The 27602-nt window shown below is 42.8% G+C and overlaps 1 protein-coding gene across 12 annotated transcripts in view; it reads left to right on the top strand.

Annotated features, from left to right (window-relative positions):
- The window catches only part of ACTN1 (actinin alpha 1), an 86672-nt gene extending 63849 nt beyond the window's left edge, over positions 1–22823 (top strand). For 2 of the 12 annotated variants that reach the window (XM_062495892.1, XM_062495895.1), the window contains exons 9-21: positions 5292–5384; positions 6495–6725; positions 7266–7413; positions 7989–8139; positions 10541–10649; positions 11137–11277; positions 13184–13366; positions 14093–14227; positions 15031–15210; positions 16143–16289; positions 17853–17933; positions 19959–20117; positions 21937–22823. In XM_062495892.1, coding sequence (XP_062351876.1) covers positions 5292–5384; positions 6495–6725; positions 7266–7413; positions 7989–8139; positions 10541–10649; positions 11137–11277; positions 13184–13366; positions 14093–14227; positions 15031–15210; positions 16143–16289; positions 17853–17933; positions 19959–20117; positions 21937–22095 — 1917 coding nt within the window. In that variant the 3' untranslated portion in view covers positions 22096–22823. Of the gene's footprint in view, positions 1–5291; positions 5385–6494; positions 6726–7265; positions 7424–7974; positions 8140–10540; positions 10650–11136; positions 11278–13183; positions 13367–14092; positions 14228–15030; positions 15211–16142; positions 16290–17852; positions 17934–18484; positions 18551–19958; positions 20118–21936 lie in introns of all 12 variants that reach the window. The other 10 variants (XM_062495894.1, XM_062495896.1, XM_062495890.1 and 7 more) reach the window with 9 other exon arrangements.
- The last annotated feature ends 4779 nt before the right edge of the window (positions 22824–27602 follow it).

Genomic DNA, 27602 nt, shown 5'->3' on the forward strand with positions numbered 1-27602 from the left:
ACTTTACTGCTAACAACCCCTCCCCTCACCCTGCCCTGCCCACCTGTCATCTCCAGTGAGGAACACCAGGAACACCCCGTCCGCCCCAGGGTGTTTTCAGGGAAGCCCCATGCATCCAGTGATGCATTTGGATATGGCATCTGTAATCTTGCTGGAGAAGTGATGTAAATGTCCTTTTGGACAGACTTGAGCTGCTCCTTCCCTCCAGTCTCACTCCACAGCAGAGGAGGAAGCATTTGGCAAAGCTGGCATTGGAGGATGAATGGATGTCTGCTCTGACAGAGGCAGTACCCTTTCAGTAACTAGTGGGCATTGTCCTGGCCAGGCAGTGCACCTCCAGAATCACCACAGTCAAATCTGCCCACTCCGGGAAATCACAGCCTGTCCTGCTTGGGCTGTCATCCTGCCTTCCACACTCAGCCTCCAGTAGGTCAGGGATCTTTTCCTAGGCTGAATCATCCATGAGCTGGTTACTTAGCACTTTTGTGCTCCAGCCATGAAGTTCATTTCTACCACGCCTTCAACTTTCCCAAACTCACATGCTTTTCCATTCCTTGTTTCTTCCTTGTAATTTTCCTGTTTCCCAAACCCACCTATATGTTTTATTTATCTTTCCTCTGCCTTGCCCATTTTCATAGCTTCAGGCCTTCCTTCTTCCTCAGATTCCTTTTTTACTCAAAGTCTCTTTACCTGACATCAGGATGTTTGGAACTAAATAAGTTGCAGATCACCTTCGGGCAAGCAATTTCCCAGCTATCCCTTGAATAATGGAAGAAGTTCAATTCTTTTCTCCCATGTAATAACCTGCATGGACTGCAGCCCTTCCACAAGATTACTGCTGATTTCAAATAGGAGGCTCTAGAACAGTTAAAATCCAAAATCCAAGACTACATTCTCCATGTTACGGACAGGCCTTTTCTGTTTGAGACAGTGTCCTTGTGTTGCCCAGCTTGAGGTCTAATCTGACTCTAGGAAGATTCCATCTCCTTTATGCAGAGCAATGCTGATGTTCCCAACATTGATTCAGTTTCCATGCTGATGCTGGCTTTCAGAGGGCAAACGCAAGCAGTAGTTACCAGGCAGCAGCTCTTTAGTTCAAGCACTTTGTTCTCTGCCCAGTTTCATATAAATTACATGATACTGTCTTGTTTCCAGGGAACTGGGAATGTGTCCCACAGCAGTGCAGCAGACTTGCCCATTTGGCATAAATTGTGTAGTCATGACTTTTCTGCTAGGATCCTGTGGTTTTTTTGTTCAAAACAGTCAAGACCAGTCTGCAAGCTCCAGCCAGTTGATACTTGCCCAGGAAGACTGTAGTTTCAGAAATCATGCCAGCCTCATGATAAGGCCTGCTGTTTGCCAAGTGCCCCGAGGGACTGCTCCATGCAGTCTGCTTAACCTGAGAAGCTCCAGATGAGGAAACATCAAACCACAATATGAGGAGGGTTGTAGCCTGCTGCAGAAACAGCCATGACATTCACCAATCTCTTCCTTTTCTCTCTGCACCCATTCCATGATTTGGAAACCTGCTCAGCAAGTTCCATGCTCTGATCAGAAATTTAGGTTGGATGCTCAGTCTCCTGGGATAACTGAAAACAGTCTTCTGCTTGCCTCAGGATCTGGGCAAAAACTAGAGATGAAGTTTCTCAGTTATTAAAATTTCAATCCCATGGAGTCCAGCTGGCTTACAAGGAAGATTTAATACGTTATTCATTTTTTAGCAGTCCTCATGGGCCAGCAACTAAGCTGTGCTGTGGCAGGAGGGGCACAGCTCCTTTTTGAAGGTGCCCTAGTCATAAATTAACCAGCTGCTAAGTGACAGAGATTCAAACCCACAGGCAAATGCAAAGTGATTGCTGAGTACAAGCCCCTGCCCAGATGTTACTGTGTTGCCACCTCATGCAGGGTTAGGTGACTTACTGTGATATCGCTCAATTTTTCATCCTGATTTTTCATTACTGCCACCAGGCCTGAAGGGAGAGTCCCATGAGCCGCTTTCTGCTTCTTTCATTCTCTTATCCTGAGCCTTTGAAGGTACAGGGTCCCCAGCCTGACATGTGTATGTAGATGGCTGCTTTTTCTCTATGCCATTTATATATATATTTGTAGGTATACTTGCTTTGGTTGGTTTGCTTGTTTTCTAACCGCTTCTGACTTTCACACTAAATGCATGCAACTACTGGTTGGCTTAATATTTTGTAAAACTTGTGGCAATTTCTAACTAATGTTTTGCTGTTTTATTAAGAGATTGTGTTTGGTGTGTAGTATTTTGGAGTGATCCTCTGAGGCCAGAGGATAGCAGCAGGCAGGCATCTTCCCCTGAGGCTAGAGGACAGCAACAGGCAGGCATCCCTGCATATGCACTGTGGGAATGCCTTCCTTCATGATCCTCCTCAGCAGAAAGACTTGGATCCATGAACTAGAGAGACTGCAAACTGTACTCCTATGCTAAGCAGTTCAAGTTATGGTTGAGAAGTACAGAAAAGACAAAAAGCAGATAAATTGCTGCCATTCAGTTTCTCATTTGGATTCCACCAGACAGCATGTGCATAGACACAGCAGCGTGGTATCACAGGGAATGTCCTGGGCTTGCCCTCCCCAAGGCTCCTGAGTGCAAGCAGTACAACGTGTCAGCACGAGGCTGCACTGAAGCTGATGAGGTCACACAGGTACTCTGAGAATACAGGTATGCAGCTTCCAGACCCCAGGATTCTGCATCTTCTCAGTGCTGCCCTGTGCCTTGTGAGCATCTTGGCTTTTTTGGAGTCAGTATGAACATCCTAAATGGCTAATTACCTTTAGCAGTGTGGGGAAGCCAAAATAGCTTTTTCCACTGAACTAATGAAAGTGTAGGGGGAGCTGCCTTGGCCTCATGTAAACATCGTGGTGTGCCACTCTTCTGTTACCTAAAAGTGTTTCACTTTAGTTTTAAGATTGCCATCACTATGGATCAGCTCCCTAGCAGTAGTGTGGGAGGTATTTGTAAATGTTGCCTGAAAGCTCTGGCATCCTTTTGTCCTACCTTGTTCAGAGCACAGTGTAACATTGCTCATGACATTAATGGTGATTGTGGCCACAGTGCCTTTCCTGTGGCTGCAGCAACAGCACACTATTACTTAGAGCAGTAGCAATTCCAGGGCAAGAACCATTGGGAGGCAAGTACTGGTGAGGGAGAGAAAACCTCTACACTCTTGCCATTAGGATAATACAAATAATGTTGTAACTGCTGACATTTTTAGGGTCTTTTTGTTTGGACAGTTGTTCAACATGCATATATACACACACATATTTAAACTTGGGCAGCTGGAGAAAGTCTATCATCAGATACTTGCAAGTATGCCTCAGTGGAATGGGGTCCTGCCTGCACAGCTGGCTGCTGCTGCAGTGAGCTCATGGGGTGTAAAAATAAGAAAGTTAAATTAACACCTCTCCTGGAGTGATTGAGATAAACATTAGGTACCACCAGTTCCCTGTAGTCACTAGGCATATTGTGGTAGGGCTCTAGCAATGTCTTTTTGACATACTATTTGGTCTCATGTCTCTATTTTTTTCTGTACATCAAAAACACTCCATTAGAGTACAAACTTTAGTTAAAAATAGGTCGAAGTACAAACTTAATTAAATGTAACCATTGTTTGCACTTTCTGCACATTTCTTTTTAAGTGAAACTGCTCCTTTTCCTGTAAAGGTCTCTCTGATGTGTTTTAAATTAGCTGATAATCTGTGTATCTCATAGCTGGTCCACTTTAGTGAAAGGACAGGTGACTGAATAGATATTTTAACAGCTTCATTTCATTCTACAAATTAATAAGATTGCTGTGTCCCCTGGGACCTTAGCAATTCATACATCACTGTACAACCTATGACTTTATTGCTATTCTTGCTGCTTCACATCAGCTGCAAAAAAACAGAAGTTTTTTTCTCAAATGTCCTTGAAGATTGAATAAACAGATAATAAAAGGTCTTTTAAAAATAGAAAAAGGTTGAAACTTACCAGCTATAAACTTATTTTGGCATCAGTCCTAAATGTAGTTTTGAGGCAGGACACAGCATTTACAGTTGGTTTGTTGTAGTGTTAGCACATACCTTCTTATTTGCACTGAGCCTCTGTAAGGAATACTTCTCCTAAGGAAGCCTGTGGGTAACTCTAGCACCTTCCCCAGGCAGCAGGGTCACAGCTATACTGCAGTAAGAGAGGTCTGAGCAATCCCCTGATGCATCACAGGGGCATATCCTCAGGCTTTGTGGCATGGCACACAGCATGGTTATGACAAAGGGAGCTGATAACCCACAGATACATTCTGTGCCAGGATCAGCCTGCTTGTGTGTCGCCCATGCCAAACACATGCATGGCACTTCAGACCAGACTGACTGCTTCTCAGTTCATAGCTGGCATTTTTCTGATCCTTACTTTCCAATTTCATGTTCTAACATGTTGAGCTCACTGCAGAGAACCAGGTTTTGATCTCACAATGGAAAGAAAAAAGAAAAAAACTCCAAACCTAAATAGTAACACTAGGATATATTTTATTGTGAGACTCGTTTTGAAAGAATAAGCAGAAGGATTACCCAGAAAAGTGGGGGGAGAAGAAATCCTCTTCTCAGCTGGATCATGAGACTGAATACATGATAGGTGTATGCTCCACCAAGGAGGTGGCCCTGTAATCAGTGCCAGAAATACAGGGAAAACTGGAAGATAGTTCTCTTGGGCAGAATTTAAGATTAGGAAAAGTATCTACCATTTAATCTGCCAAACAAAATTAGGAATTTTCCTGTAAATCCAGTCTGTGGGTTAACTCTGTTTTGGTAGATCTTTCTGGGGTAAAGTGCAGAGACAGTCTCATCAGTTTGACATCAATCTTACTGCTATTCCAGCTCAGAATGCAGGTATGGGGAGTGGAGGTGGCAGCAGAAACTCCCTGTCTTTGAAGAGGTAGCCAGGGTCCTTCTGGTAGGAAACAAACAACAAGGCCCTCTTACAGAAGCAGCTCCAGAAAAAGCATAGAAACATTGGTTGTCCCACAATATAGAGGGTAGAATCAGCACAGCTGAGAATCTCTGAAGAAGGGAAGAAAATAAAACATTACAGAATGCCAGATGGAAAGCAGAGAGGTCAGGACAAAAGTCCCAAAGTGCAGACAGGTTGCTAGAGCTAAGGGTAGGAGATTTTACCTGCAGGTATGCAGCAGGAAGCTTAAGATGCAAGTTTTGGGTTGGATTGATTTTTTTTTTTTCCCCCACCTTTTTTTTTTCACATTTTTCCCTTCTTCCATTTTTCTTCTCTTTGTCAGGCGGAGACAGCAGCAAATCGTATCTGCAAGGTGCTGGCAGTCAACCAAGAAAATGAACAGCTCATGGAAGACTACGAAAAACTGGCCAGTGATGTAGGTGTTGGTTTCTGAGTGGTGGTATGCAGAAAATAATTTCATTTAATGCTGATAGGTAATCTTGGGGAGTGCTATTGACCCACTGCTATTTTCCCTGAAAAATTACTTTTTCCTCTTCAAATTAAAGACTGAAGTTACCTTAAAGACAAGAGCAACCTACTTTAAAACAGAAAGCTTCCATAGAGACGCTTTGAATTTCTCAGTTTATTAGGAGCCAACCCAAAAAAGCTAAAATCAAAGGAAAAAATTAAATTGGTTTAACTTGCTTTCATCAGGACTTTACAAGTTCATTACATCTTCCGCACAGCTTGTTGCTAATATACTGTAGAAGTCAGGAGTTGGATCAGAGAATGAAAGTTATATTTGAGGAAAGAAATAGATATTTGCTGATTTATGGAAAGAATCTCTGTCAGATACAAGCTGGAGGCTGCTTTTGTTAACTGACAAGGCTGACAGACTGAAAACAGGAAAACTACAAGAGACCAAATGTGGACTGGAGTATGTTTGTGGTAGATAAGTAAGGGCAGAGAAGATGGACAACAGAAGGGCAAACATAACCCATAAGCCTGATCTGAAAAGCAGAGTGCACTATTCCAGTCACACTGTAGACTGCCTATTGCATTAGCATTTTGCCAGCTCTCCAGATAGGTTTGTTACGGAGATATATTCAAAGAGCAATAGGGACTTTGAGGAAGCTAGATTGGGAAAAGTGTAATGCTCAACTAAGGCAAGAACTTGATTTCTTCTGTCAGATTCTTCTGGAGATAATACGACTTACACCATCCTTTAGTTACGCAACAGTCCAGAAAAATTCTTAAGGCTTTAACATAATCTGAGGATATAGTTTTTGTGCAAAAGCTGTGCCTTTAGCATGTTGGCACTGGTGAAACAAGCAGTACTACTTAGTGTGGTAGGGAATGTGCTGCTCATTAAAAAAAAAAAAGGACTTCCAAAAGAGCTGGCAAACTTTTCTTTATAGAGCCCTGCTGGTGGCAGAATCCTTCTGACAGCAAACATAAAAGTAAATGGTCCCTTATGAAGTCAGAGCAACACCTGCAGTTTTGGGACAATTTTCAGTTCAAGGCTTCTTGTCATTGGTCCTTCCAGCTGCTGGAGTGGATTCGTCGCACCATCCCCTGGCTGGAGAACAGGGCCCCAGAGAACACCATGCAAGCCATGCAGCAGAAACTGGAGGATTTCCGGGACTACCGTCGCCTGCACAAGCCCCCCAAGGTCCAAGAGAAGTGCCAACTTGAGATCAATTTCAACACCTTGCAGACCAAGCTGCGGCTCAGCAACAGGCCAGCCTTCATGCCCTCCGAAGGGAAAATGGTCTCGGTGAGTGGGGGTGGCTGCTGCTGTGTACCCCAAACATGCCTGGAAAAAGAGACTCCCCTTCTGCCCATGGTGGGGCAGAGAATGCCCACCTTCATAGTGAAATATTCTGTGGGAGGAACCTTGCAAAATGCAGCTCATGAGGCCATGATAGGGGAGGATCAAGTGATCGTTGCTTCCCTGTGTATAAATCAAACTCTGAGGCTCTTCACAAGTTGCATGTCTTTATGAGGAGATGTCTTGGTAGCTTTCATTCTTTCTGATTCAGAAACAGGTTTTATTAAAGTTTCACTTAGGGGAAGTTTAAAACTCTAGAATTGTTTAGAGATGCTTTTTTCTGCAGTTATATCCTGGCACTTCTAGTCCTGCTTGTCTTAAGACTGAGACTGTGTCCCTGACTTGTCTGCAGAACCCTGTGAGATGAAAAGCCCATGCTCACTCCCTCCAATCAGTGGAGCTGTACACAGCTCACTGGGACTGATGCTGGTGAACATCTTCCCTCCAACTTCTAACTTGCCTTGCCTTCTCATGTGCTGTCTCTAGGATATAAACAATGCCTGGGGTGGCCTAGAGCAGGCTGAGAAGGGCTATGAGGAGTGGTTATTGAATGAGATCCGGAGGCTGGAGAGGCTGGATCACTTGGCAGAGAAGTTCCGGCAGAAGGCATCCATTCATGAGTCCTGGACAGATGGTAATGGCCCCCTACATTTTTTCCTATTGCCTGACACACTGCTGACTGTTATGTAGGGAGGAGGAGATGGATTGTGCATGGGTCCTTCCATGAGAGTTTACTCTTGAGAAGGCTGTATTTATTTCTTATTTTATTTGAAAACAATGTATGGAAGCCAGCTTGATCTCTGTTCTGCATCATGCACTCAACGTTGGCATTTCCTAAGTGTGGCAAAGTGAGAACTTCGGCTAGAAGAGAGCAGCCACAGAGCAGAGGAAAAGTTCCTGTACAGTAAATGCTACCATTGGCTTTTACAGGATCAACATAACACATTCTGCCCGCACTGAGACAAGTCCAATATAAACTGTAACAGTGCTGGCTTAAGCTACATTATGTGCCCTTCTGTGTCGTTAATGGCAAACTTGCACTTCGTGGTTTGAAAGTGAGCACTGTTCTTCTTTAGGCCAGCAGCAGGGGACAAGCCTGGGGCAGGGCAGCTGGAGTGAGGCCGATCAAGGGTGCCTGGGTGGGGAGAGTTGGCTTTGGCCACCCTGGGTCCTCTCCTTCACTCTTCTGTCCTTTGGCTCCCTCCCCAGGTAAGGAAGCAATGCTGCAGCAGAAGGATTACGAAACTGCAACCCTCTCGGAGATAAAGGCCCTGCTGAAGAAACACGAGGCCTTTGAGAGTGACCTGGCTGCACACCAGGACCGCGTGGAACAGATTGCTGCTATTGCACAAGAGCTCAAGTACGGCACCCCAGTGCATGTCTGTCCTTGGGGCCGGGAAGGTTACTGAGCTTTGCCGTCTGCCCTCTGGAGAGCAAAAAATCCATCCCCATGCAAAAATGCTGGGAATTCCCAGTGTTTCCAAACAGTATCTAGGATACTGTTATCCAGTATCTCAACATACCAGAAAAGCAGACAAGAAAATAGATGAGCTGTGGGTGCTGTTGAGGAGGAGGCAGAATTGTATTCCTAAGCTAAGTTTCCATCCTCTTCCAGTTCATTAGGCTGCCATGAACCCTTTCCTAAAGAGTCTGACCTGCTGCTGGCATATGCTGTATTTCAGAGTTGTGACACTGTCATACTTTCCCAGGAGCAGAAGGAAAGAGGATAGGAGGTTCTCAGTTTGCTCTCTTTTATTGAAAAAAAACTCCTTCGTATTGCAGCAGGGAAAAGCTGCTTGAGCCCATCGGGACCTCATTCTTTCCCCCAGTGTGTGCACTCCCTGCAGTGTGTGCACTCTGTTCAGCACTTGCTGCAGGGCATCGTCATAGCAGATCAGCTCTTTCCCCACTTCCCTCCAGCATGGAAACCTTCATCTCCATTCCTTTTCCTGGAGTTATAGGGGTTACCGGGAGAAATGGGGAGCTCATCAGGATTGCTAGAGATAGCAGGCAGGCTAAGAGCTAGCAGCTGCAGTGCAGGAAGGTTTGTGAACCCTGCATGTTTATTGGCAAAAAAACCACTCTGAATTACTTGGTTTTGACTCTTTCCTATTTTAAAAAGATCTGTATATCATACTGGCCTATCTGTGGTTAATGTCTGGGCCAAGATCAGACCTCTTTGGCTGAAGAGCTTTTTTTCTCTAAAAAATTAGGATTATTGGATCAAGATGGTTATCTTCTTTAACAACAAAGATTTACAGAATTGCTCTCTTGTCCACTGGAGGATTGACCTTGGAACAGGAGGAGGGTTCAAGGCAATCCTCCATGTCAGTAAGATTAAAACTGAGTCTGTCTAGTCAGCAAGCATTACCTGACCTGCCACTTCCAAAGCACATACTGCATGTCAGCTAAAGCAGCTGCAGCTCTAAGAGTGACAGGGAAGACTGAGGCCTAAGCTGTGGGAGTGGTTATTTCTTCTAAAGTGTGAGAACAGCAGGTTCTGCTATTGTTATAAAAGCCATCTTCCATTTCAGCAAAGAGGCCGTGCCCTGAAAAACCATGGCAGAGCTCTTTTCTCCCCCAAAGACACATTGCCAGAGAGATTCAGAGGATGTGGAGGAAGCCACTGCAGCTCCCCATGGCAGAAGTGTTTGGGCATGGCATGTTCCCCTCCCTAGCCATAGTGTCCAGCACAGGTGTGCTACAAGCTGGGCTTTCCAAAGGAGTTCTTTCACCTGCAGTGCTTGCTTTGCAGCAAAGTAGATCAAGCAACTGATCTGAATTAAAAACCTAGCAAATAAGTTATTTTAGCCCAGATCAGTTTCCTGACTAGTTTACTGGAGGTCTTCACCAACAGCTGTGCCCACACACCCCAGGACAGCAATACAATGGCATGAAGAAACAAGGCTGGGGGAGGCAAAAGTGTAACCTGCATTACTTCTTAAATAATTGCTCATCAGATGGCTCAGGGTCACTCAGTGATTTATTCCCAGTGATTTATTTGGGTTTTTTTTTCAAGGCTGACACTTCCCAGACTGGCTGGTTTGCCTCTGCCTGCAGATTTCTCCCTCTTTGACCAGAACCATGAGCACAAAGCAATGCAAGGCTGCAAGCTTTAGTGTGTCCCTGTGTGCTCCTTTCTCCAGGAATACTTTCACCAGCCTGTGTTCCTTGATTATCAGCCTGTAGACATGTTAGCAAAGCACTTCTTGTCAGGCATATAGGAGAGAAACCTACATGGTTATTCTGGGATTGTCCTAAATAAGTTTACTGGGTTATGTAATTTAGCTATTCCTTGCCACCTGTACTATGCAATTCTTTGGACAATTTTAAGCACTTTCTTAGTGTTCCTAATAAAATCTTTAGTTTCCATTCTGATGTATAAGACACGGTTTGTTAGGCTGCATAATGTTCTTAAGCAGAATACAGGAGCAGATTGCTCTGATCATAATCTGCTTGTTTCCAGTTTGAGAAAAAGTCTATATTCCCTTCCCCCTTTGGCAAGTTATTCCCATCAGCTAGCCAGCCTCAGTATTTGTTGAGGCCTTGGGTGGTCCTGTTCTGCTTGATTCAGCATAACACATACAGTGTCTCTTAAACACTGATCCTAATATCATCCTGACTTGCTTTATTTGCAGCAGCCATGATCTCTTTGTCTGAATCTGACCTCAAAACAGATCAAGATTTCTAATAGGTTTCTCTTTTTTCTGTACAGAAATATTTGTTTGACTTCTTGTCATTTTTTTCCCCACCCTTTTTAGTGAGCTAGACTATTACGACTCTCCCAGTGTCAATGCCAGGTGCCAGAAGATCTGTGACCAGTGGGATAATCTGGGTGCCTTAACCCAGAAACGTAGAGAAGCCTTGGAGGTGAGATATGTTACAAGTTGGACCTTCTGGGCAGTGCATTCGTGGGGGCCGAGCTGCAGTGGACACAAGCAATATCAGCTTGTTTGTGAACTCCTAGAATCTCCTGGACTGTAAATAAGGTCTACATTTCAGTATACTTAGGCTGCTTTTCTTCAAGCCCAATTATTGTGACATTTGTTTGCTCTGGCTATTGATTCGATTTTACATTTTTTTGTGTGTTTTGTAAGCTCATTCTTCCTGAAATTCTGCCTTATTTTGTTTTATTTCAAAAGGACATTGGATTTATTTTATTCCCCTTACTGGGGAAAATATCTGTCCAGCCTGTAATCTCTAGCAGCAGAGAAACTTTACTGACATGCCAGCCTGGGAGTACCAGGGAGGTCTGAAAGGAAGGAGCAGCTCAGGCAATCCATGTATTTATGTGATTATTCTTCTCCAGCCATCTCTCCTGATTTTCTTTCTTTTATTTCTTTTTGTGCATGCACAGAGAACAGAGAAACTACTGGAAACGATTGATCAGTTGTACCTGGAGTATGCCAAACGAGCTGCTCCCTTCAATAACTGGATGGAAGGGGCCATGGAGGATCTGCAGGATACATTCATCGTTCACACTATTGAGGAGATCCAGGTACAGAGCAGTCATTTGCACCAGTTAGGTGGGGACAGTGAGAAGTATGGGGTCTCCTGAGTTGTGTGAATTTAGAGTGGTATGAATTTATAGGCTTTATTTTAGTGCTTCTGTCTGTTGAGTGAGCCTTATCAAGAGAAATAAAAATGAGTATGTTTTTCCTTGATTTACTCCAAAAATCTCAATCTGAATAGGCATAAAGCATACATATATCATCCTAGACACAAAAACTGGAAACAGATTTTTCAGAGTAACTCCAGAGCCATATTAACAGAAGTTTGAAAATTGAGAGAACCTTTTAGGTTCTTGTGGAATTTTTCTTAACCCCACTCCTGCTGCTTACAGAATCTGCAGGTCAATTCTCACATGGAATGTCATGTACAGGTCATTTGACCCTATATGATAGGATGTACCATGAGGACAATTGAGCTACTAGCTGGTTTTTGGTGCTGAGCACAAGAAAAATGACAATTTTCCACTTTGGTGCTGAATTACCATTTGAAATCAAAGTTGTTTTGCCTTCTCTAAACAACAAAGACAGTATCTCAGTTTTTCCCCTTCTGAAAGGGTGTTAGGAATGCAATTTAAGGTATATACAGGTAATTTGCAGACCATAGGGAGCAGGAATTAATTAACTGGATTGCTGTGGAGGCTTCTATTTCACCTACGTGATGGGTTTGTGAAAAGAATCCAAGTCAGCTCTTTGCCAGAATGGCTGTGAGGAGTGTGACCACCAGTGAGGCAGCAAATGGGAGACCTACAGGGAACACCACAGTGACAGTTACTGAGCTGCTGCTTGTTTATTTCATCCTTCCCCCCTGAGCAAAGGGGTTCATTAAGTCTTTCTTAATGCAAAATTATCTAAACAGCACTTAACCATTTCCATCTTCTCCTTGTGACTGTTTGCAATGTCTCTCCCAGCCCTCAGACTTGTATTACATCTCTATGGCCACCACAGCAGCTGTGAAGCAATGAGTCACAGTGTAAGGAAGGAATTCTACAGAAAATAGTTAACAGTGTGTGTTGTGAGAGAGTGCAGTCAATCATGTGGTTTACTTTCATTCCTTCTTCTGTCCACACTGTTCCCTCAGTTATCCCTGCATACACCTCTGTTTCCCATGCATTTTCCTGCCTCTTGCCCCACATTCGCTTCCCTAGACTTGATCTTCTAGGTTTTTGGGATGAAGTACCTTAAAGGCTTGTAGAAGCAGTGGGAGGTGAGCCAGGACCAGCTGGCCTGTCAGCTGGCTGCAAACTACCAGCAAGCATGCCCCAGCCATCAGTCCTTGGAGCACGGCCTGCGCACCACAGCGAGATGGGTTGTGGTCGGGGAGAAGGAGCTGTTTTCCAGCAGCAGGAGATTGCAGTGCCTATGCATCAGTTTGCAGTCGGCTGGAAGACCTTCACCTGGTTCTAACTGACTCTGATCAAATTGAATGTGAACCCTTAGTACTCATCTGGAGTTACTTTGGGTGTAGAAATAGTGCATACCTAGTAGGAGAAGAAAACATAGCACATTTAAACTAGTGAGACTTTTTAAAATAGTAATGCTAGTTGTCAGATCTTCTTCCCCAAAGAGGCTAACAAGCAGTCACTGAGCAGTGTTGGAGAAACAGTCCCCCCTAAATTATGAGCCATTATTATTCCACCTTTTTTTTGGTATGTGATCTCTGCCACTGATCAACATGGGACAGAAAGAGAGAGAAAACAAAACTTCACATGATTTAAGTACTTAAAACATCCCATTTAGTGATACTGAGAGAACCTGAGAAGTGTATTAGAGTAGCCTGCATTGTGTCCTGGAAATATGTTAGCTTTTGCAGTCATTTCAGGAGTATGTTTGCCGAAGAGACTATTTCATAAGTAATGTTCTTATCCTTCCTTTGCTGCTGCCTTCCTTCTGCAGGGATTGACCACAGCTCATGAGCAGTTCAAAGCCACGTTGCCAGATGCTGACAAGGAGCGACAGGCCATCCTGGGAATCCACAATGAAGTCTCAAAGATTGTCCAGACGTATCATGTCAACATGGCAGGAACAAATCCTTACACCACAATCACCCCACATGAGATCAATGGCAAATGGGAACATGTGAGTTCTTTCCAGTCTTGCAGGGTAATGGGAGACAATATCATTGTTCAACCACTTTGGGCCCAGGAAATGGATTGTTTACTCTGAAGTTAGCCTCTCATGCTTACTGCTGAGTTAAGTGGCGTTTTGTCATTTGGTTTTGGCTCGATTGCCATGTACTTGGAAAGTGGAAGAGATCTTTAATATAAATGCCTATGGAACTTCAGACCCCCTTCTACATGCTAATTTTAAATGAAAATTGCTAAATTTTAAAGCTTTGAGGTTTTTTTGTCTTCAGTTGACCTGCAGGTAAGTATAGGATGTGAATCAATAGTCTTTTTCACCATTCAGCCCTTCAGATGTTCTGTCTCTGCAGACAAGTAGCCTTTCCTTGCTGTAATCCTAAAAGACTGTCCATACGTGTTGTGCTTATAGTTCTTACTGCCAAACAAAATCACCAGTGTGAGATCTGAACAGAATCATTCAAGTCAGTTAACATGAGCCACCAAAAACCCAAATAATGAATGGAAGCTGCTTCTGGTCTTCCATGGCTGAACATGAGTTTGTGTGTATCCTACAGCAGATAGGATTCACATTCTGTGAGCTTGCCCACTGTGACTTAAACTGTGTGACTGCTCGTATTCAGTGCAAGCACCCACTGCCTCCCTCCCTTGTGGCAACTTCTGCATTTCCTGTACATGTGTCTTTGTGTGTCTAAGCTGCACACTGAGTTATTCTTTGTTGTAGGTGCGGCAGCTGGTTCCCAGAAGGGATCAAGCCCTGATGGAAGAACACGCTCGCCAGCAGCAAAATGAACGACTTCGTAAACAGTTTGGTGCACAGGCCAATGTCATTGGACCCTGGATCCAGACCAAGATGGAGGTGCTTTGCAAGTGTTTAAACACTGTTTTCCTCTGTGATCTTCACTGATACTCTTACTTGTGATCTTTGTTGACCGCTGTCATGGCCATTTTTTCTTCATGGTAAAGCAAGAGAAGCATCATAGGATTGATGTTGGTTACTGAAGCAGTGGTACTTTTCTTCCTCTAACTCTAGTATCAGAAAAAAAGGCATTACTTAAGATGAGGAGCACTGGTATTTTAAGATTTGTGCTTACATGCAACAAATTCAAAATCCTAGATCAGAGACAGTTCGTGTAATTGCTTGCACAGCAATGGTCTTGATGCATGTGACTAAATTAATACAATTAACATACCAGGCATCTGCAGAGGAGACATATTTTAGGGAGATTTAAGATCTCTTTAGGTAAGATTTGAGTTAAAGTCCTTGAAGTTGATGAAACATAAAAATACAAAGCTATTACTGATGGCAGGAGCTGGAAAGAAGAGAGAAATTATAGAAATATGTCTCCATGAAGAAATAACTTAGTGGCAGACAGTATACACCAGAAAAAGATCTGGCTTGGTAGATAACTAGCTTATGGACTGCAGTTTCCTTTTCTTTTGTATCTTTGTATTAGACACATCTTATGTGATTCACCTCACTTGGAAAATGTTCAGTACATTTTTTGCTGACACTGTCTCAGCTGCTGTGAAGTAACTTCTCCATGAGATTTTTTTTTTCTTTGAATCATCATGCTGTGTGAAATTGCTGCAATGTAAGTCAGGCATGTTGGGGCTTGTCCTTTCAGTGGAATCTTAACTCCTTTGGCTTTGCTAATGCAGGAGATTGGCCGCATTTCAATAGAGATGCATGGGACCCTGGAGGACCAGCTCAACCACTTGCGGCAGTACGAGAAAAGCATTGTGAATTACAAACCAAAAATCGACCAGCTGGAAGGAGACCACCAGCTGATCCAGGAAGCACTTATCTTTGACAACAAGCATACCAACTACACCATGGAGGTAAATGTTCTGGCAGCCATTAGCCTCATCTGCTGTGACCAGTTAGCATCAGCCACATATAGCTCTGGCAACGGGCTATGAATCACAGGAAAATGGAGAGCTTGAGAATATGGCCAAGCATGCAACAACATGTCACTGAATTTCATTTTTGCCTTACTGTACTTCATGCCAACCCATTCCAATGTACTTCCAAATATAGACAACAGAAACAACCTGAATGAGATCCCACAGTGTTGCTTGAAAAACTGACAGATCTCATTTCTCCTGCCACCTGATTATGTTAGCTGGGATTAGAAAGGAAGGTGCTGATGATCTTGAGCTGCCACTACCTGGCAGAAGAAAAAAGTCCAACAGAAGTTTTTTTTTAAAGTCAGAGACTGGCTTTCTGTTGATAACATGAGGTTTCTTGAGAGCAATCTGAGTTCAACATTAGTCTACCTGAATAGAGACAGGCTTTGAAACTTGTTTTGTTGGTTTTTTGGTTTTTTTTCTGGCCAGCTTTCCATTAAGCAGCACCAGAGGCAGGGGAGCACCAAGCTCCCCACGTGTCTTCCAAGAACTGTGTTTTATTTAGTTTCTTGGTAACAAGAGTTTTCTGCTTAAATAGGTTCCTAGAAGCATTGGGTTTGCCTCTCGTTTGTGTTAAAGGCCTCCATTATATTGCTTAAACCAGGCAAAGGAATTTTGCAATAGGACCAAGCTTTTCTTGAGAGAAAAAAAGATCAGAAATTAGCCTCTTCAGTATGGGTTTTTTTCAGTCAAAATTCAGATTTTAAACACCTGCAGATTAGAAGGAAACTTTTCCTGAGAAAATGGACACCAGGGACTGTCTTGTACACCAGGAGGCTTTAATTTGCAATAAGTAGCACATCTGATCCACTGGCCTCAGAAGCAGAAGAGCGACTTCTGATTGTCCTGACCTCTTTTACCAGCATATCCGTGTGGGCTGGGAGCAGTTACTAACAACAATTGCTAGAACCATCAATGAAGTGGAAAACCAGATTCTGACCCGTGATGCCAAAGGAATCAGCCAGGAACAGATGAATGAGTTCCGGGCTTCTTTCAACCACTTTGACAGGGTAAGTCACTGCTACACTGCAGCTACAAGCTTCTGTGTGGACTGCACAGTGCAATAAAAAACAAGGAGTCACTGCAATAAAACAGGATCACAGAAGATGTTTCATTCTTAAAAATGCCAGTCCTGTGGAGCACTCATTTCTGTGAAAACTGCCAAGTGATTATTAGCCTGGGAGAAGTATGTCTTCACAGGAAATGCAAAGTTTCCTGGTAAAGCAAGAGTATGGAAAGGTTTGAAGGCTTTTTTTAGGCAATTAGACTTTTATTCATTCCTCTCCAGAGAGGAGATTATTATTTTGATTTAGAAAATTCTTGAGACAATCTGTTCCCCACTATTCTATACCATCTCAGCTATATCTGAGGACAGCTTGCCCTCAGAGATTGGCAATGCTTTTAAATTGCTGAACACAGGCTGTATCAGTCCTTCTCTAGCTGTCTAAGAAAAATAAACCATGGGTTCTTTTCTTAGGAGAGTGACCTATAAAGCCCTGTAGATTTTATATTTTGACCTTCATAGCATTTGCCCCTTCTTTCACAACAGTCTGAATATTAATGCAGACAGAGCAGGGGTTTCCCACCTTCAACTATTTGATTATGAAGGTTAACATTGAGTTCAAAAACTGGGTTTTCTTGAAGAAAATAACTTGTAATTGGCCCCATCATCCTGTCTGTAGCTTCCTTGATCTGGCCAGAGGTGGTGGCAGCAGGCAGGAGCTCTTCAGTGCTTTGGGACTGTTCTGAGATAAAATTCTGCAGGATGGATGGGAATGGGGATTCTTAGTTCCTGTAGTAGCTTGTGTATTATTTAATGGGTACATCCAAACACTGAGGGAGTGAGCAATGAGCAAAGGGAAGAGCTGCTGCCAAGCCGTGTTGTGCTGCACTGTACATCCCTGCCGTTTGCAGAGCTGAGCACTTGAAAATGCTTTGCCAGTCAAAGCTCCACGTCCTGTGCAGGTCTCATAAATATAGCCACAATGCTGCTCCCTTGAGCTTCAGCTGGTTTTCTTTGTCTGTTCCTGGGATGCCCTGGCAGCTAAGCTTCCTTGGGTGTGTTGCCAAACATACCTGCCCTCACCTACTCCTTTAGTGGAACTTTTGACTATAAGATTTAAGGCAATGCTCCCCACTGCCTCTGCCTGCTTACCTGCACTCGGGGTTACTAGTGAAACACAGGGCTTCTGACACTGGGTAACAAGCAGTGATGCAAGTAATTCACTTGGGAGATTGAAATCTTGAGGTTTCTGAGCATCAGCTCATCAGCTTTTTATCATTCAAATGCTCTCAACATGGGATGAGCTCTCTGAGAAGGAACTGTTCCAGGAGCATTTTTAGCACATCCTGAAATGTCATTGTGATATCTAATGTTGTGCACTTTTTATTTTTCTTCCCTGTCTTTCTATCTGCATGTCCTTCTCCCTGTTCCTCTCTCCTCACCCACTGCATGGTGCACTTTGTTGTCCTTTCACCCTCCTTTGATCTCCTCTGTGTCTCCCTTCCTCCTGCCCCACACCGTCACCCCACTGGCACTGCATGTCCTGCTGCCTGGCACACCGCATAACCAGGACCACTCCGGCACACTTGGCCCTGAGGAGTTCAAAGCCTGTCTCATCAGCTTGGGTTACGATATTGGAAACGATGCACAGGTACTGAAAGCTAGTGGTGAACACAGCTAGATATTAAACTGTGAAAAAATAACAGTTTTTTTCCTTTCTTTTCTTGTTTGTCTTAATCCATCTGTTGTTGTTGTTGTTCTTGTGTTTGACTCTATATGCATCACTTTTCTATACTACTTACTCTGTAAATGTACTTTGTTATCTATCCCTTTTTAATTCCTTAATTTTTTGTCTTGCGATAATTTCTTTTATGTCTTCAAATTGTTCTATTTGTTTCTGTGTCACTGAAAACTCCTTTCATTGTCCATTTCTCAATCTGTCTTGCTTAATATCTCGTTGCCCTTTTTTCATCACAAATATGTTTTCTCGTGTATAAACTATTCCATGTCCAAAACCACCTTTGTTTCTTCATGGTTTCACAAACTACCTTTCCTCTGTTACTTTTCATGATCCTGTAAATCTCCTTCTATCTTCTTCCCCCAAAACTCATTCTTTATGATGTCTCCTGTGGGTTCATTTCTCCCTGGACTGGTCTCCCTTTTCTATCTTCGCTTTTTCCATCTTTGCATCACTCTCTGTAGAAGAAGACTGGTATGATGGATTGTGAAGATTTCCGAGCCTGCCTTATCTCCATGGGTTACAATATGGTAATGTAGAGCCCTCTGTCACTCCTATTCAAAGTGATTCTCTAGGCACCTTCAAAAATACAGGGAGAATGTGTAGTGAATCAAGGTAAATATAGCCTTATTTTCCAGAATTATCAGCAATGTTAAATCTAATTTTAGTTGTACATGTAAAATTCTTGTCTCACAGCTCTAGCCAAAGGTAAAAAGATGGAAATAATTGTCTAATTCCCGTGTGTTTCAAATAAAAATTATATTTATCAAACTGTGTAGCTACTAGTGGAGGAAACAGTAAGCATCCTCATATTGGTGCCTGCTCTCTGCATAGCACACACAGCCTCCCTCAACCCTGAATATCAGTTGAAATTATTAGGAAGTATACATGAATGAATACACTCAGAATGCCGCTCCTCTCATTCCTATCATTTGTTTCACATCTCCTTTCCTGTACATGTAAGTTCAAGTTCCAGTCATTCTCCCTGTAGCATTTTCCTCACCAGAGTACCTGAATATTCAGAGCAGTAACATGTGGCACCTTGATAAGCATGACAGCTAATGCTCTAGGAGGAGCTTCACCAAAGACTGATGCTCATCAAAGGGAAGGAGAAGAGCACAGTGCAAGCATATTCATCTGCACTCTCGGTGTTTTTGCTCCTGATATCAGTGTTTAATCACCTTACTCATCAGCCCAGCATAAGTACGGACTCTGGTGTAGCATGCCAAGACAGGAACATTTGATTAGGTATCTTACTTAGTCTTGAAGTTATACTGTTCTAAATGTGTTGGGAGAACCTGTTCCCAGGAGAAGACTGTGCTCTGCTCTCCCGCCTCCTTACCTGGGGAGGAAGGAGTCCCAGAGATGAGAAACCTTTGGTTTAAATTCAGAAAGAAATGAAGAAAACTACACTACAAGGTTATGGTTTCTGAAGCAAAGCTTCTCTGTAGGATCTTCCCTGTAGAGACTATTTCCCTGGACTGCTCCAGATATGCAAGTCCTTCATTGTAAAGCCCGCCTGTTAAAGATGAGTACAATACTATGAAGTATCCCAGAGACATTTCTTCTGTCAGCTGAAAAAAACTGTAGAAGTTCTCTTTTAATTAAATGAAAGTAAAAGAATTTGAGGAGTGCAGATATTCAAATACTGCTACAGACATCTAGCACATGTATAGAGAATTTGGGTCTTCCTCTGAAGTTAGTTGGTATTGTTCCCCAATAGGAGCATTGTCTTAGAGCTGGATGTTATCCTCAGGCATAGCTGGCAGTGTTGTATTCCTAAGGACAAATGAGTGGGAAGCATTTGTACACAACAGCAAGCTAGAAAGAACATCCTGATTAAAAAAAATAAAAAACAACCCAGAGGTTGTTTCTACTTGGCTTTGTGTTCTAGCCTATGAGATGTGCTGCTGAATGGTTTCTCCTCTTGCTCTTCAGGGAGAGGCAGAGTTTGCCCGCATCATGAGCATCGTTGACCCGAACCGTTTGGGTGTAGTGACCTTCCAGGCCTTCATTGACTTCATGTCCCGGGAAACTGCAGATACAGATACTGCTGACCAGGTTATGGCTTCCTTCAAGATCCTGGCTGGAGATAAGGTCAGGCTCCACACCTTGGTTTCCTGTATCTGCTTAACATCTGCTTGCTTTTTTTCTCTTGTCTCTGAGAGAAAGTGTCAAGGGAAGCACTCTGCCATGGGAGGGTGTTTTCACAGGAACATTCTGTAGTGCTGGAGGAGTGCAAGGTTAAAGTGTGGGTTAATGAGCACCCTGCTAAGGCACTCAAAAGTCCTGCTCAGCTGTCAGTCAGAACTTTGCAGCCCACTCTTGCTTCAAAATTTTAATTAAGAGCTTGGTTGCAATTTGTTACTTTAAAATTAACAAGTTCAATAGGTGGATTTTGATTAGTCTTGAAAACTGTTCATTACTGACAGCTGTAAACTTGAGATGACCTTTCTCAGGTCTACATGTCACTATCACTTGTTATGCAATCAATAAGTTTTCACTGAGGATATACAGTCAATAGATTTTCATTGAGTCTATGCTGTATCTGCAGGGGGAACATCTTTTAACCATAGAAATTGGTTGAAAGTAGGAAAACTTGGGGTGACATGGAAAGTATTAATTTTTGGGATTCACATCATCAGGGAAGCAGCTGATAAAAAATGTTACCTTCTTTTTCTTATATAATAATGCCCACTAATCTTTTATGTAGCTGATCAAATGATATGTACATGTAATATTAACGTATGTCTTTATTTGGTAATGATTTTAGTTACCTCACATGAAATGGTGGATACCATTTCTCAGACTGTAATGAGTTACCCTGAAATCCAGTACTGGTTTCTATTTTTTCACTAAGAATCTTGTCATAATCATAATCTAGAAACCCATGATACCTGTCCTTTAGATATGTGCCTGACCAAAGCCAGTTCTCTTGTCTTTTGAGGCCTGAAAATTCCACGTTACTCAGATCAGCTTGCCACTGAATAAATAGGTACTTTGAGATGCAGCATTAGTTACTAACTTGTTTACTCTGTACAGTATGTTACATATACTTGTCAGTGTTTAACGTGCTCTGGTGACTGTAACATGAATTAACATTTCGTTATGAAGAAAAATCCCTCATATCCAAGTCATTAAAGTGAAAGGGAAAAAAATTACAGGAAGTCACAGGAGAGAGGGATGGTGTGAAACCTGAGCTCTTGCTCAGACTGCAAATGGCCGAGAGTCAGCTGAAGACAACATAGTGATTATGATTAGCAAACAGGCAACTACTGTTACCTACTGCATGGAGAGAAGTCAGGTTAGCTCAGCTCAGTGCAGCAAGTCTCCAGAAGCTGTGTTTACTTAGGTTTTGCTTGCTTATCAAAACTGACTGCAGTGAAAAGACTGTTGCTGGAACTGTGAAAGCAATACAAAGTATTTGCTTCTGCTGCTTGCATTGGTGCACTAGCAGGAACTAGTGGGGATGGCCCCTTGCCTTTCTCTGAAGAGAGGGAATAGCAACTCCCAAGCAGCAGGAGCAGCTGTTCCTCCTGCTGGTGGGTGACAGCATCCAAATTAAATTTGTGCTTCCTCCCCGTTTACTTTCAGCAGGACCTCCTTTGTCAACAGGAAGGCACAGTCTTAACACTGACAACTTGCCTGACTTACCTCCAGGTCTTTCTTTAGATTCCCCAACATCTCTCATGCAAAAACAGTCTTTGTTGTAAAAACCATTTACTTGTGCAAACAGTAGGGAGGGAGTGTGTGTCCTCCCAAGGCGTAAGTGCAGAGAGCTCCCTGTGTGGGTGTACTTGTTGGGATCCTGTCCCCGAGTGTTGCCTGCTACCCTGGTGGGACAGGGGGTGGTTGTCCCTCAGAGGAAAGTCAGTTTCCAGAAAGTGACCATTTCCTTACTGTGTGCTCATTGCAGAACTACATCACTGTGGATGAGCTGCGGCGGGAGCTGCCTCCTGACCAGGCTGAATACTGCATTGCTAGGATGGCACCCTACAATGGCCGCGATGCCGTGCCCGGTGCCCTGGACTACATGTCCTTCTCCACAGCGCTCTACGGCGAAAGTGACCTTTAACTTTTTTCTGTCGCACCACACGCTCCCTCCCCTCTCCCCCGTCCAATACACCCTATTTTCTCTTTGCAAAGCAACCTCTGCTCCGCTTTTTTTTGTGTTTTCCTGTTTTGCTTCAGATAACAGATCACATTTTTAAGTGGGGGGGAGGACATTGACACAGGACCGCCTACCTTGCCCTTGAAATAACAGTTTACAAAATTATTTTGTGCAAAAAAGTTACGTTTTGAAAAGAACAGACATATTTTATTATAGAAAAAGGTATTTTTCTCCACCAGATTGAAACTTAAAAAGAAAATGTTAAAATATTGCACCAAATATTTTTTGTTGTGACATAGAAAGTCAAGCACAATGTTACATTCCATCCTTTCCAAAAAGAACCAAACTAGGATAAAACTCCACTTGTTCTGTTAACTATTACATTTGCATATGTCTCTCTTATCACGTTTATCTTGGGAGGGGGGAAGGCACACAAGTGCATGTGTTTGCTGGTTCACTCATTTCATGAAAATATTTTATGATAAACTTTTGAAATTGCTGTGTTTTCTAGGGAAAAAATAATGTACACAGCTCATGTTTTCATATTTAATTAAAAAATACAATATGCCTCCTATGTTTATCAGTGCACAACTTTTTTTGTTGCTGAGAGTTGTCTGGTTTCAGAACATGAAGCTTGAGAGTTGATAACTTTGATATTGCTTGTCACAAACCATATTAAAAACTTCTTGTGATAACAACTCTAGACTTCATTCATTTGTATAGTAAAATAGTTTAATCCAGTTTAGCTAAACATAAGGAGAGTCCAAAATTAGTGGTTTTAATTGAAATTACACTACATTTAAAGGTATATTCTCAGCCCCACAGCCTTTTCATTCCTGCTGAATATTGATGAAATTTTCACAGCTTAATGACCACTTTAAATCCTCAATACACCCCTATTAGCACCCTTTTAGAAGCAATATTCTTGTTACTCCTTGAAAACCAGCACAGAATTAGTTACTAGATCTGTACAAACAGCCACCATATCTTAAACCATCCATGAAAAATCCATCTACTGTTCCATACCCAGTATTGAACATCTGACTGATTTTGGTAACACTTCTTCTCACATCACAGATTCCTCCAGGGGTCATCTTTCTGTTGCACATACAAAAGAAACCAGCCTTCAGGACAGCTCCTGTGGGACTTTTATTGAGTCATAAAGTAACACACACACACACACGCACGTGTCCATCCACAACTTTTTTAGGAAACAAAGTGTTAGGAGCAAAATAACATTACTGCTTCATTATGTGTTTCAAGTAAGTGTTTTTTAGGTATAAGCACATACCTCTGTCTCTAGTCCCGAAGGCAGATTTTATTTTGAAGTAATGACTGCGGGAATGGTGAATTCATGGGCAGATTCACAAAGAGTCCTTGGTAACATCGTCCTCTGCTCCCCAGAGCTGAGTCCTGAGGAAGGTACTGTATATGGTGGCATGAGGTTCAGCACAACTTTCTGGTTTATTCCTGACCTTCAGTAGGACACAATAAAAATCACAGCAGCACATTTTGATGTATCCCAACATGACAGCGTCAGCCTACTGTATTTGGAGAGGGGATGTGAATGTCTGCTACCATACTTCCACCATACACCAAGATCTGCATTCTGTGTAGGCTGGATAATGAGTTTACAGGGGGCATGCAAATAAATGCCATTTAGCTTCATACATAAACAGACCAGACCATAAACAGACTGCATGCAACACAGTTTGTCTTCAAAGGTGACATTTTGTATAACTTAGCTATAATTGTGTTGGTAATGAGGACTGGAGTTGAGCTGAAGCCTCCTGTGTTACCTGGAGGGATTGATATGAACTGTCAGTAATGTAGGACTTGGAGCCATAGCAGTATTTAAACCGCTTGCAAACTCATTTTCAGCTATGTCACTACTATGTTGCTGCAAATGGGACTGTCCTCTTCAAAGGTATGGTATGCTGATTTCCATTGCCACGTTTTAAAGTACATAGTATAGGTTATCTGTTTGAAAGCTAAAACAGCAGAGAGGATGACTAGAGGCCTGAACAGATAACTTATATTGAAGTTTGCCTCTGAATATCCATTTCCCTTGCTTTGGTAACCCTGTTTCCTCTTTCACAGTAGCTGCCCCCGTCCTTGGTTTGCTGCACCTGAAAAAGGACATTTGCATTGTCAAAAAATTTTATTTAAAAGAATTTATCTCTGTAGGTTGTATCTGCTCCTAGAAGAGGCAATGATATTTTAATGTTTTTTTTATTTATGTAAACAATAAAACTGGCGTGGGGGGAGAGTGGGAATATATGTTGGGCTGTTAAATGACCACTGTCTGGAGAAAAATACCTATGTTATTTTGAAAAAGGGGTGGAAAAGAGCATAGCTGCTGCTTGAGCCCTCACTTTGGGCCCAGTTTTGCTACCACTCTGAGAATGAAGCCAAATTGTGTTGAATGATCCTGGTGACAGTGCTCTGTAAGTCTGTGCTTGGAGATTCCAGAAGTCTTCATAAAAATCCTTTTCTGAGCTGTGGCAGTGTTGCAGTGTGCGACCGGGTTTTGTACAAAACACCAGCTAGGTGTAAGTATTCCTAGTTTTATGACAAAGCAGGTGGCTCATCCCTCCTGACCCCACAGATTGGTGGCTATGTGTGGGCTCCAGCCTCATGAAAGTTGGCACCTCAGCACTGCTTTGGTGAAACTGAGATGTCAACAACAACAGAAAGGTATAGCCCATGCTTCTGAGTACTTGAATAGGGTTAAAAATATTGGCAGTAGGTATGCCTAAAATATACTGGCATGTTTCTTCTCAGGTGGCACGGCCTCTGACAAACTAGAGACACATAGAACTTAATGTGACCTGCTGCAAGACATTCACCTTCCTCATCTGCAATACAAGATTTATCTTGCAATTGTGTGTCCTAACTGACTGTGGCAGTTAGTATGCTGAAATGTGAAAGCTGCTTTTGGTATTAGCTCATGGTTTTGCAGCTAACATGTTACTCTTTAGCCACAGCCTGGCATCAGCCTTGATGAAGTTCATCTCTGGAAGCAGCTGTTTGCATTTCACTGACTGCCCCTTTGCCAGGAACAGAAAAAGTGGACAATCCACTTCAAGCTCACTCTTTCCATTCAGGGGTAAGCCATTTTTGTCAGCCTTCCATACTCACTATTTCAGGTGTGGAAATTGAATTAATACTTTTGTGCAGAAATTAACCATGAAAGTCCTTTCATGACTGTTGATATCTTTGCTGAGTTCTCAATGACCTGCCTTACTCAGCCTGACTGTCTGATAGTATAGGGGCAGAAAACACTTCAGTGTTCAAACAACACAGGTCCTGTCTTGCCTGCCAGAATGTCAACCACGTTTCCCAAAGCCTCTCCAATCTGTCTTGTGACCGTTGCATGTCTTTGGTGGTGCCAGCATCTGGTTTGGAGCGGTGCAGGAACAGAGCCAGGAGTCTCGGAAGACAATGAAAGGAAACTAGTCTGCAACCTTGAATGAACTTGGTTTCAAAGAAGTATTAATATATCCATGGAGATTCCATCTGGACGAATCAGACTGACTGGTCTTATCAGGGAAATAAAGGAGACGGTGGGGGGTTGTAATGGCTGTGAAAATGAACAACTTGAACTAAAATGTCTTTGTTAAGAAAACAGAATGCAAATACAATTTTCATACCATTACAAGAAGAGTATTTGTACAACATTACGTGTACTACAGATACTGAGGTAGGACAGCTTTTTCCACCCCTGTGGTAGGCAAGTATGAAAAAACTTAATCCTGTTGAATTAATTAAACCCTTGAGGTGACTCTGGCTACTGAGTTGCTACTGTGCAAACCCTTAAAATCCACTGTGTTAGCACTAAACTGCTGGGGAAGTCTTAGCATAGTAAACATAGATTAACAAAGTCTAAGGCATATCCTGATGCAAACAGGTAATGAGAACATTCCCCAGCAGACACTGAGAAAATGTGCTAAGTGCTGCAGTCAGTAGAGAAGTCAGCCATTGCGAAGGATGAAGTTGGATGACTGTATCTTGTACAGGGAGGGCTGCTCTAAGGCTAATTCAGATAGATCTAAATCTCAGCAATTTAAACCCACTGAAAATTAAAGAAGAAAAATAATATTTTCTATATTCTAAGGGCTCAGAGCTACTATAAACTAAATCTCACCAATAAGAAATTAAAATAGATTCTTCCCATCTTTGAGTACTGTGCAACAGCCAGGAAATAGCTCTCAGTTTTGTTCTCTGCTTTGACTTCTGGGACACACATGCATGAAAATTTTTTTGGCAGAAACTGCTCTAACTCCTGTCACTGTCTCACCTCTTCTCAGCAAGTCTCTTTACACCACTTTCTATTAGTCAGTAGTTCATATCCTGGTGCCCTAGCCAGCATTCAGGCAAAATATTGAGGACTCTAGTTATAATCATTCCTCAGTGACCCCAACCCTCAGACTGTTGCAAAAGCACAATCTCTCACTACTGCTATGGAAAAAATCTGGTGTTACTCCCACTGTGCAGATAAAGAAGACACAAGGGGAAAAAGAGCTAGATGTCACTGGAAGGTAGAAATATGAAACCTCTTTTTTTACAATTGCAATGCAAAGAGCGTCTATTCATCTGGTGCTCGAGTCTGGAGATACTGTTCACTAGGCTTTTCCCCTTCGCATGCCTCTGTTTCTGCCCTACACCCTAACCAGCAGGAAACCTAATAGGCTGGGCCAGAGAGCATCTCCTCAACCCTCACTCAGTCTCTCTGAAATAATTAAGCACTTAAGCAATAGAAGAGAAAACATGAGCCCATATCCTCATGGTTTAAGCAATGGGTTTGCAGAAAGAATGCTGCATTTCTGTCCCTGTCAGAGGTATTTTTTAGGCATTTTCTATTAAACAGCCACAGGATAAAGCCCCTTAGGATGGGAAACAGGCCCTAGCATGCCTGTGTCAGCACCCCAAACACCAACCCTCTCCTTACACTTGCTCTCCCTCAGCTGTCTGCCCCATAGTGGCAGAATTTGAGTGAGAGGAGCCTCCCTCCACAACGCAGGCTCACACTGTTTAGGACATTCTGGTGGGTGGGAGCCTGAATCTTCAATCTGAGGAAGACAGCAAACCTGAGTTTACAAAGTAATGAGTATTTTAAATAATAAGCCATTTTACAAAATGTAGCTGTTGGTCTGAAGATATCTTTTGGCAGCCAAAGAAAAGAACAAGCCCTAGTTAGTCCTCATTACAAACAGAAATTGGCACTCTTCTTGGAGACAAGACCATCCTTTGGATTCCAGGTGGAAAAAGGCTTTGGCTTCCCAGCTACAGACAGGTGTATTTCCGCTGAGCAGGGGCAGGATGTTCAGACCTACACCTCTCACCAGTGCTTCCTAGCAGCACCTCACTCATTTGCTAGCATTTTTGGTCCCAATATGTCCTGTACAAGACCTAGCTTTACATTTTGGCTTGAATTCTTTCTGGATGGCTGGCACCTGTTAGGTGCTGCA

This window comes from Cinclus cinclus, chromosome 6, assembly GCF_963662255.1.
Source record: "Cinclus cinclus chromosome 6, bCinCin1.1, whole genome shotgun sequence".
NCBI classification, from domain to species: domain Eukaryota; kingdom Metazoa; phylum Chordata; class Aves; order Passeriformes; family Cinclidae; genus Cinclus; species Cinclus cinclus.